General features: G+C 43.3%; 1 protein-coding gene across 4 annotated transcripts in view; it reads right to left on the bottom strand.

The window, feature by feature from the left end:
• Positions 1-2872: 2872 nt before the first annotated feature.
• The window catches only part of fsd1l (fibronectin type III and SPRY domain containing 1-like), a 137042-nt gene continuing 128107 nt past the window's right edge, over positions 2873-11807 (bottom strand). For all 4 annotated transcript variants that reach the window (XM_039759706.1, XM_039759709.1, XM_039759710.1 and 1 more), the window contains 3 exons: positions 6389-6640; positions 6194-6282; positions 2873-3157 (listed from right to left, as the gene is read on the bottom strand). In XM_039759706.1, the coding sequence (XP_039615640.1) occupies positions 3035-3157; positions 6194-6282; positions 6389-6640 (464 nt within the window). In that variant the 3' untranslated portion in view covers positions 2873-3034. The remainder of the gene's footprint in view (positions 3158-6193; positions 6283-6388; positions 6641-11807) is intronic.

Genomic DNA, 11807 nt, shown 5'->3' with positions numbered 1-11807 from the left:
GAAAATAAAAGCCTAAAAAATTGCAGATGAAGCGGCAAAAGTTTCAATATAAGAAAACATGCCTTCCTACACACGTTTATGACAATAATGGTTTTATCGCATATTCCTGCTACTTTTTTTCTCGTGTTAAGAATATGTTTTTTACTCTCTTGTGTGAATTCTCACAAAAATACGGAAATTAATCAAAACAGAACCAATCATGTAGCACGAAAAAATTTACTGTGATTTGGTCTGTTGAGAGGAAATTGAGCCCCGACGGGGTCAAAGATTAGTGTGAGAAGACCAATCCTGAGATGGTGTCCACAGATGGCCTTCTTTTAAAATGGGTGAATCTCATAATATTGGTGTTTTTCATTCAAAAATGACATACATAAGCTGTTTACCATGTGCATGTAATCGCAAGACGTGGATGAATTCTCGCCAAATGTTTTAGACATCTGCGGTGGGCTGGCGCCCTGCCCGGGGTTTGTTTCCTGCCTTGCGTCCTGTTGTGGCTGGGATTGGCTCCAACAGACCCCCGTGACCCTGTAGTTAGGATATAGCGGGTTGGATAATGGATGGATGGGTGGATGTTTTAAACATGTTCTCAATGGTTTTTAAGCTTTTATTTTCCAGTGAATGCCCCATTAGCCTCCAGTTAAGTTATTTTAAAAAATTTATAGAAAACGCTTAACTTTAAAACACAATTTCCCATGACAAAGGTAAACATACTGTGACTACAAATGGGCGCAACCAAGCCCTGAACATCAGATACAACTAAACAAAACCCAATTTCAAGTTAAAACAAGCTTCTCAACCTGCTTCTACATCAGTCCATCCAATATAGTCTAATTAATGGATGCCTTTAAGGTCTCCATCTACTTCCCCTTCCTCCCGACTCAGCCCACCCAGGAACCCAAGAACCCTTCCAGTGCCACAGCATTGCAAGTTGGAAGCACTTCCAGGCCAGGTGGAAGTCCCCAAAGGTGGCAACATTGGTTGCCTGCAACTCTTTCTGGTGGCACCCAAGTACCCTATCTGGACTACAACTCCCACCATGCCCTGCAGGTGTACAAATGGGAGCTCCCCCATAGGAACATTACTGCCCTGTGTATCAGGAGAAAACATGCTTCCCATCAAGGCGGAGTATGGGAAAGACAAATCCGAAGCATAACAAAGATCCATCCATCCATTATCCAACCCGCTATATCCTAACTACAGGGTCATGGGGGTCTGCTGGGGCCAATCCCAGCCAACAGAGGGCGCAAGGCAGGAAACAAACCCCGGGCAGGGCGCCAGCCCACTGCAGCATAAGAAAGATTCTAAACTCAATGCTCAACCAACAAACATTCGACGATGAAAGTATCCAAAAAAGGATATGGGTCATTAACAGACCCCTCACAAAGACATCAAAAGACCCAAATGACTTGGTGCCACGCACACCCAATCATTTACTGTTACTGAAGACACAGCCCAACATGCCCCCGGGACTCTTTTCTAGAATTGACAAGTACGGAAGCAAGTTCAGTACGTGGTTGATTAGTTTTGGAAACGATCGTCTAAAGAATGTTTGCCAGTACTACAAGAAAGTCAAAAATGGCTTACATCAAGAAGAAATTTTGAACCAGGAGACACTGTTTTAATAGTAGACGATGCTGCACCCCACAACTCCTAGATAATGCGTCGAGTCATCAAGACAATGCCAGATGCCAGAGCTGCAGTCAGAAGAGTTTGGGTGCAGACCAGAACCAGCACACTGGACAGACCTGTGAACAAACTTTAATGTTTGAAATAAGAAATGCTTAAATATTTGTTAGCAGTTAAATTACTAGTCATTTATGAATTAGTTATTGAGTGTATGAGAACAGATTGTGGATCTTACTGAAGTAAAATATGGTAACTGTCTCTGCTCCTGCTTAAACAACCCTGTGTGCTTCCACTATGACCTCCGACCGGGAAAAGGTACTGAGAACCAACCAAACTGGAATGCCCGTCCATCCATTTTCATTCCTTATGGCGCCTGGTCAGACAAGCAATCGCTTTCCATTCTAGTCAGGACACTCACAATACCATGTTTGTGAAGAAATAACTTTGAGGTGAAAAATATCAAACGCTTCTTCTTTAATGATTGCCCATGGTATGTGATTTGGGGCTAAAATCAATGTCACAGTTCTAGTTGTAGGGTGATACAGGAAGACGTCACAGCTCATTCCAAGGAGGAACAAATCAATGTCTGAAATATTAACATACTGTACGTGAAAAATGCAGAATCCTCCGAATATGTCAAAGGGGGAGAAGAAAAAAAAAAAGGTTCAAATGGAAAACGGAGTGACGTGAAACGTACTTGAACCCTGCAGAATTCAAACGGGTGCAGAGAAGCTTAAATAAGCAAAAACAGCGTTTTCTTCATTGCTTTATAATGAAGAATAAACGGAAAAATTATTTTTGGGCTGTGCACTATAATAAAAAAATACTGTCAACCAGTACAGTTATCTGGAACGAAACACAGCTGGTAAATAACGATGAGCCCAAGGCAGAGGTATATGAAAAAGACAATCGAAAGTTGTGCAAAAACAGCAAGAACGGGAAACGTGGCGAGGAGCGTTGGACTCTGTAAACACATTTAATGCGTCCTTATCATTTTAGGCAGGTCATTTTGCACTTGGATGAACCCCAACAGTCCCTCATCTCCAGTTATTTTAAATTTGCTTTTTCCTGAATATTTGAGTACAGCCTGCTCAGCATTAAGTAAGATGGATTCATGTGACTAAAAAGTCACCGAAGAGCGAAATGTGATCAGAATCAACCAAGCGCTTGCATTCGGGGTCTCTAACATTCGCTCCCTTTTCAATGTCTGCAGGGTTGAAAAGAAAAAAAAAAAAAAAAACACAACTAATGTTTTCGATTTATATTACAAACACTAAAGGCAACCAGGCCTTCGCAGCAGCATCCGTAACACTTTTATACGTAGCCAAGTGGTGGAGTATCACGTTCTAGCAGCGGAGCGAGTGAACGTGTCTCTGGAAGTCAAGGAAGCATTGTCTGCCATCTGCAATCATTGAGCTCCATTGTTGAGGCTGCTTGCCGAGCCACCTAATCCATTTTCCGATTTCTGGAAGCTTCTTACGGCGTTGGGGACTTGGATTCCAGTAGACAGAGCTAGACCTCCGCACCATACCTGAAAAAAAAAAAAAAAAATCTCTATTATAAAATAGAATTGGGAACTGCAGGTCTGACATTGTGGTCAGCAGCACAGGAGCGCCGCAGCGGACTGGACTTTCAACCGTCCTCTTCAGCCAACATACAATACAACTTGGAGTCCTGCCACGTGCAAAAGTTTGCTGATGACACTGCTATGGTGGGCTGCATCAGGAGTGGGCAGGAGGAGGAGTATAGGAACCTAATCAAGGACTTAAATGGTGCCACTCAAACCACTTACACCTGAACAACAGCAAAACCAAGCAGCTGGTGGTGGATTTTAGGAGGCCCAGGCCCCTCATGGACCCCATGATCATCAGAGGTGACTGTGCAGAGGGTGCAGACCTATAAATACCTGGAAGTGCAGCTGGATGATAAACTGGACTGGACTGCCAATACTGATGATCTGTGCAAGAGAGGACAGAGCCGACTATACTTCCTTAGAAGGCTGGCGTCCTTCAACATCTGAAATAAGATGCTGTAGATGTTCTATCAGACGGTCGTGGCGAGCGCCCTCTTCTACACGGTTGTGTGCTGGGAAGGCAGCATAAAGAAGAAGGACGCCTCACACCTGGACAAACTGGAGAGGAAGGCAGGCTCTATTGTAGGCACGGAGCTGGACAGTTTGACATCCGTGCCAGAGCGACGGGCGCTGAGCAGACTCCTGTCAATCACGGAGAATCCACAGCATCCACTGAACAGGATCATCTCCAGACAGAGGAGCAGCTTCAGCGACAGACTGCTGTCACCATCCTGCTCCACTGACAGACTGAGGAGACCCCACACTATGCGACTCTTCAATTCCACCCGGGGGAGTAAATGTTAACATTATACAAGATTATGGACTGTTATACCTGCCTTGCACTCTCCACCCTGCATTTTTTAACTTGCACTGTATTTTTATCACCATTTAATTAATAATGTTTTTATCAGTATGCTGCTGTTGGAGTATGTGAATTTCCCCTTCGGGAGTAACAAAGAATCAAATCAAATCAAATCAAACCTTACCTTACCTTACCCTTACCCTTAACCTTAACCTTACCTTACCTTCCTATCTATCTATCTATCTATCTATTAGCAAAATACCCGTGCTTTGCAGCGGCAAAGTACTGCCTTAAAATTTTTATTAAGAAGAAAAGTAAACCTTTTTAAATTGAGGGAAAATATCCCAATAATTATTTGTTAAGGATCTCTTTGTATACCACATTGTCAGTTCGGCACTCCGGTTGTAATATGACCAGGCTGTGCGCTGAGCTTACTCTTGAGCATGTAACTTACAGTTGGCCATGTGAACAGTAATCTTGTTTCAAATCTCACAGCTTGGATTGCTGCTGTCATAATCGGTTTGAGTTTCATGGTTTGTTTCAATGACGACAGTATTTGTAGGACTTGTGTTGAAGTGACATTCAGCATCTGTCAAGCATTGTAAGTATACAACCAGTTTCATCGATAACTTCACATCCAGCTTTTGAGAGTTTAAACATTCATAAACATCAAAGTGTCCACTACTGAAATCGTCACCTGTCAATCTAAGATGTTTAAGAGGCATTGGCGGTTGTCGAAAGGTGTAAAATATTTGGCCATTTCGGTACACTTGAAAATGACAACCGAACAATTCACCGACAGCCATCAACTCACATGCAGATCCATAGGTGAAGGGCTTAAGCATTTCACTCTTCTAGTGCTCCTGTGTAGTCTAATCATCTCCTGTACCGTCATCAGTCCACACCTTGAACCTGTCCCAGTCATCCAATACATAAGACACAATGTTCCTCCAGATATCAAAGAGTGAGCCTGATATGGCCGTGCAATATGTAACACAGAGAATGGAAAAGGCAGGTGCCATCCCTGGGCATGGAAACCACTCGGTAAGTGACAGTTCTTTGATCGATGGTGATCACCTCGATAGACATGTTAATGCGGGTACGGTTGGAAAGAGAAAGGAAATGGGTACCTGAACAATGTAAAGTAAGTCTAAAAAACCTACACAATAACTATAATCATAATAAATGAACAATAAAACAGCGGAGAAGCCGTGGATTAAATAAAAAGGCTGCAGTTATCAGCAGGGAGAAGTGAATCCCGTGGCGAAGCAAGGAAGGGAATGTAGAGACCGGAGCGTCGGACGGCCTTATATAGGCAGGCAGCCAACAACGTGGGAGGCGTTGGGATGGGGGACCCATATGTGTGATGAGTTTGCCGGAGCAGAAAGGGCAGAATGTAGTGTATGTGATAGGACTGGGTGAGGGGCTTCTGTTCTCTAAGGGGTAGGCAGGAGAAGTGAGGAGAAAAAGGAAAGTGCGGCGTAAGGAAATAAAATAAGCTGGAGTGTTTGCGGTATAGAAAAAGACAGAACGTGAGTGGCAGGACATAATTATTGGTAGGGAAAGTTTTCTTTAATTGTTTTGGAGATGTGCTCTGTAACCCATATAACGGAGTGTAAGACAGGACACCGTTTGTTACAGAACGAAGACTCCAAGTAAAACGGAGAAAACTCCAGTACCTCTGAGCTGTATTTGCTTATTACGCTGGTCATTACAATCTTATATAAATAAATTAATTTTGTTAATACTATATTATATTTTGTTAATATAGTTTTATCTTTGTAAATACTGTAAATATAACCGTTCACTAAACTAATCTACTGTATATCATGTTTAAAGTAGCTGTTCTGTTATCCGTCTTTTCTCTTATCCGTCATGGCCTCCGTCCTAACCCCTGACACATAATTGCGGTTTTACTGTATGTATTTCTCAAAGATTTGCACTGCACTATTGAACACGGCTCTGTTTTGCTGGATTTTAATAAATGCCCTGGAGCTCTCATACGCCTACCCCTTGCTATGTGTGTGTAGTGCCCTCATCTGCTGGCTCATCCTCGGCGGTAGCGGGTTCAAGAGGCTCCCGGGATGCAACTGGCAGTGTTGAGCCGACCCGCACCATCGCAGTCCTTGAGTGCCTTGAAAGGCGCCCATTAATAAAATAAAATAATAATACACGGAGGAACGAATCCTTACCATAAAAGCCGGCACAACTGGTTGCATGAACTTCGTTTTGAACGTGTGCAGCAACTGTTTGTTCTCTGCATTGTAAAATGAAAGCTGACCTACAAGATGCAAGGAAGAATCTGAGTTAGTCTGGTGGCCACTTGATTTTCTTTCATTCCGCATTGCTTTCTTACAATCACAAAAGTTTATATCTGAAAATGTCACCTCCTTCAAAGTCAATGTAGACACCTATCCTGTCTGGTACGGCCACCTCCAGCGTTTTGGCCTTGTTGTTGTGTTTGGCCGCGAAAGAGGCCTGCAGCCAGTTGTTAACGTGGATACACCAGCTGGTGTTGGTCTTGCCAAGCTGATCGAACTTCCCCAGGTTCCTGTATGCCACCCCAACACTATAGGACTTGCAGTCTTTCTGTGCCTTTGTTTCCCAGTAATGCTGGCCACTTTCGACGACAGTGTCACCTAAAACATGAAAAAGACCAAAATTAGCAATTTCTAGAACAATGAGCACAGCGCTTCCTACTCAGCTCATTACATATGAGACTCTGAACAACATCTCACAGAAAATGATCCAAAAATTCCTCAGACAGTATTGTATTGTGGGGAAAGAGCAAACTAAATCTGGGAATTTGTTTTTGTGCTGTGCGCAGGATGAGAAATATCCGACCATACAAGCGCACCGCAGGCGGCCACCGTCATTCATTTTTCATTCAAAAGGAGCACATCCAAGGGAGTGGACACACATCCCAAACTCAGCTTGGTAAAATGTCTGAATAGTAGAACCGTGTCTTATTCAAAGTCAGCTTTACCGATATGGACACTGTGAACGTTGCCCGGGCACAGACAGGCAGACATGTTGTTTTTCACCCACCACACATTTATTTGCAAATATTATTTACAAGTTTAAAGTGCTCACACAACCCCCAAAGTCCTGGCCACACACAATGCCTTTCTTTGGGCCGCCTCCACACTCTCTTCACCTGCTTCGTCCTCTCCTCACCCGACTCCAGCCTCTTTTATCTTCACCCGGATATGCTCCAGATGCTACCCTGGCAATCACCCGCCGACACGCCCCCGTGTGGCAGAAGTGCCGGCTGTACTCCCGGAAGCATTCCGCGTGTCCCTGCTTCTCTTCCCCCCAGCACTTCCTGGTGTGGCGGAAGTGCTGAGGTCCAGGGTTCCCAAGGGATTGGGGCGCCCCCTGGCGGTGACCACGTGCCCCTACAGGGCTGGGCTTCCAAGCCCTCAATCCGTGGCCCCCAAAGCAACCAGGATGGCGGCCCCCACGTGATCCAAGGCGGGCGCACACCCTCTTCCGGTCCTTCATGGCGTCCCGGCCGGGTCGTCGCCCCTGGCATCCCTGACAACACATTTGTTGATAACCCATCCATGACAAAAGAAGACCCAACAAATGTTTCTGAAATAACTTGAAACTGACAAAACCCATTGGCACTTATCATTGTTTATTCTGCATTTAACTCAAATATACAGTTAGGTCCATAAATATTTGGACAGACAACTTTATTCTCATTTTGGTTCTGTACATTACCACAATGAATTTTAAATGAAACAACTCCGATGCAGTTGAAGTGAAGACTTTAATTCAGTGAGTTGAACAAAAGATTGCATAAAATGTGAGGCAACTAAAGCATTTTTTAACACAATCCCTTTATTTCAGGGGCTCAAAAGTAATTGGACAAATTAAATAACTGGAAATAAAATGTTCATTTCTAATACTTGGTTGAAAACCCTTTGCTGGCAATGCCAGTCTGAAGTCTTGAACTCCTGGACATCACCAGATGCTGGGTGTCCTCCTTTTTAATGATCTGCCAGGCCTTTACTGCAGCGGCTTTCAGTTGCTGTTTGTTTGTGGGCCTTTCTGTCCGAAGTTTAGTCTTCAGCAAGTGAAATGCTCGCTCACTTGGGTTAAGATCAGGTGACTGACTTGGCCATTCAAGAATTTTCCACTTCTTTGCTTTAATAAACTCCTGGGTTGCTTTGGCTGTATGTTTTGGGTCATTGTCCATCTGTATCATGAAACGCCCGCCGCCCAATCAATTAGACTGCATTTAGCTGGATTTGAGCAGACAGTATGTCTCTGAACACCTCAGAATTCATTCAGCTGCTTCTGTCCTGTGTCACATCATCAATAAATACTTGTGTCCCAGTGCCACTGGCAGCCATCACACTGCCTGACTCCACCGTGTTTTACAGATGATGTGCTATGCTTTGGATAATGAGCTGTTCCACACCTTCTCCATACTTTTTTCTTGCCATCATTCTGGTAGAGGTTGATCTTGGTTTCATCTGTCCAAAGAATGTTTTTCCAGAACTGTGCTGGCTTTTTTAGATGTTCTTTAGCAAAGTCCAATCTAGCCTTTCTATTCTTGAGGCTTATGAGTGGCTTGCACCTTGCAGTGCACCCTCTGTATTTACTTTCATGCAGTCTTCTCTTTATGGTAGACTTGGATATCGATCACCACCAAGCCCTGGAGAGTGTTGTTCACTTGGTTGGCTGTTGTGAAGGGGTTTCTCTTCACCATGGAAATGATTCTGCGATCATCCACCACTGTTGTCTTCCGTGGACGTCCAGGTCTTTTGCGTCGCTGAGTTCACCAGTGCTTGCTTTCCTTCTCAGGATGTACCAAACTGTAGATTTTGCCACTCGTAATATTGTAGCAATTTCTCAGATGGGTGTTTTCTGTTTTCACAGCTTAAGGATGGCTTCTTTCACCTGCATGGAGAGCTCCTTTGACCGCATGTTGTCTGTTCACAGCAAAATCTTCCACATGCAAGCACCACACCTCAAATCAACTCCAGGCCTTTTATCTGCTTAATTGATAAGACATAACGACGGACTTGAACACACCTGCCCATGAAATAGCCTTTGAGTCAATTGTCCAATTACTTTTGAGCCCCTGAAATGAAGGGATTGTGTTAAACAAACGCTTTAGTTGCCTCACATTTTTATGTAATCGTTTTGTTCAACCCACTGAATTAAACCTGAAAGTCTGCACTTCAACTGCATCTGAGTTGTGTCATTTAAAATTCATTGTGTTGATGGACAGAACCAAAATGAGAAAAAAGTTGTCTCTGTCCAAATATTCATGGACATAACTGTATATATACACACACACACACACACACAAAAACACACACATCTACTTTCTATGAATAAAATCCTAAGCCTAGAAGTGCAATGATTTTATGTCACGTTTTTTGTCGCGCTTTAAATCGGCTTATTTTAAAACCTACATATATATGTTTGGTATCATTCTTTTCAGAATTTATTGAACTTTAATGTGATGTTGTTAGCTTTTCAGATTCTTATTCAGTTTTTAAATTATAAACTAAAAAATATCAAGAACTCACGTCTTGTGAGCCGAGATTTTGTGCCAAAAGATTTAACCAGGCCCGGGGCCGGAAATAAAAGACAAAGAGTCAGACAGCTGCTGTACAGGCTTTTAAATGTTCAAAGTGCCACGCGAGATACAGATCACATGGCATGGCAGCAGCTGCAAGCCAGCAGCTGATCGAACAAAGAGGAGGTAAAAAAAACTATTTGTTTCCCATTGTATTACCATTTAAGAAGGGGTTTCGGAGGAGCGACTGCATCTCCTTGGGGTGTGTTCAGCCCCCCTCTTTACAACATGAGCGGCAGAGATGTGAATTGGCTGGCGAGCGAAGCGCAGGCCGGGGGGGTTGACGAGCGAAGTGAGCAGGGGGCGAACCCCCTAGTATATATATGTACAGTATATACAGCAGGGAAAATAAGAATTGAACGCATCGTTTTTCTCAGTACATATGCGTCCAATGGAGCTTATTGACGTGAAAGTTTCACCAGATGTCGGTAACAACCAAAGTAATCCACACATACAAAGAAATCTAAACAAATATGTCCATAAATTAAGTGTAATAAAGTGTAATGACCCAGGGAATAAGTATTGAACACACTTACTGAAATGTATTTCATCCTTAGTAGAAAAGCCTTTGTTGGTAATGACAGCTTCAAGACGCCTCCTGTATGGAGAAACGAGTCTCATGCATTGCTCACGTGTGATTTTGGCTCATTCTTCCAAATCTTGAAGTTTCCGGGGGTCCTCTTCTATGAACTCTGATCTTCGGTTCTTTCCACAGATTTTGAATGGCATTCAAGTCAGGTGATTGACTGGGCCATTCTAGCAGCCGTATGTTCTTTCACTGAAACCAATTGAGAGTTTCCTTGGCTGTGTGTTACTTGCTGAAATGTCTCCCCTCGTTTCAACTTCAACATCCTAGTAGATGGCAGCAGATTCTTATCAAGAATGTCCCGCTACATTTCTCCATTCTTCCTTCCTTCAATTATGTGAAGTCTGCCAGTACCATATGCTGACAGACAGCCCCACACCATGATGTTCCCACCTCCACACTTCACTGTTGCTGTGGTGTTTTTGGGGTGATGATGTGCAGTGCCGCTTCTCGTCCAAACTTGGTGTGCGCAATGACATCCAAAGAGTTCAGTTTTGGTCTCCTCTGACCAGACTCTATTCTCTCAGGATTTCATTGGCTTGTCCAACATTTGTGCAGCAAACTTGAAACGAGCTTCAATGTACTTTTTCTTCAGCAGTAGAGTCTTGCATGGTGAATGTCCATAGAGGCCATGGCGGTTCAGGTCATTACTTCTTGTTTTCTTTGAAACAACTGGACCTGCTCATTCCAGGCCTTTCTGAAGCTCTCGCGCGAGTGGTCCTTGACTCTTGGAAGACTCTTCTGATTATTGTTTGGACAGAAATCTTGCGAGGAGCACCTGATGGTGGCCGGTTTATGGTGAAATGATGTTCTTTCCACTTCCGGATTACGGCCCCAAAGGTTCTCACTCGAACATTCAGATGTTTAGAAGTACGTCTGTCACCAATGCCATCAGTAAGGTTGTGAAGGTCTTGAGAGAGCTCTGTGCTTTTACCCATCATGAGATGCTTCTTGTGTGACACCTTGGGAATGAGAAACCTTTTTATAGGCCATCGATTAGGACTAAACCAGCAGATATTCATTTGCACTGACAGGCAGCTATCACGATTGTTTTTAAATACTGACAGATCTCAGCTGCTTTCTGGGCCTTTTTGCGCCTTTTTTTCTTTATGTGTTCAATACTTTTTCTCTGTGTCATTCCACTTTTTTACATATAACTTAATTTATGGACTTATTTGTTTAGATTTCTTTGTATGTGTGGATTACTTGGGTTGTTACTGACATCTGGTGAAAATTTCATGTCAATAGCCCCATTAGAAAAATATTTTCTAAGAAAAACATTGACATGCTCAATAGTTATTTTCCCTGGAGTATATACTGTATAATATATTTATATATTGTAGGTGCATGGATGGATGGACTGGTATCTTGACCAGGTTGCTTCCTTGCACATTTATCCTGGACCTCCTGTTTGAATACCAGAAGGGCATCATGGGAGTTATACTCCTGATGGATAGCCCTGTCTTAGGCAAGTAGGTCTACAGGGAACAACTGCTTTCATGTCATCACTTTTCAGGGGGCACGCAGCACATTTTCAATGAGCTGGAAGGGTACCAATACATCTGTCGACGTCTGTAATACTGACTGATGACGGAACATAAAGAAGGAAAAGAATGCAAAA

The sequence above is a fragment of the Polypterus senegalus genome, chromosome 7, assembly GCF_016835505.1.
Source record: "Polypterus senegalus isolate Bchr_013 chromosome 7, ASM1683550v1, whole genome shotgun sequence".
NCBI classification, from domain to species: Eukaryota; Metazoa; Chordata; class Cladistia; order Polypteriformes; family Polypteridae; genus Polypterus; species Polypterus senegalus.
Note: the sequence above shows the minus strand (reverse complement) of the source record. Positions and strands in the feature narration are given on the sequence as shown.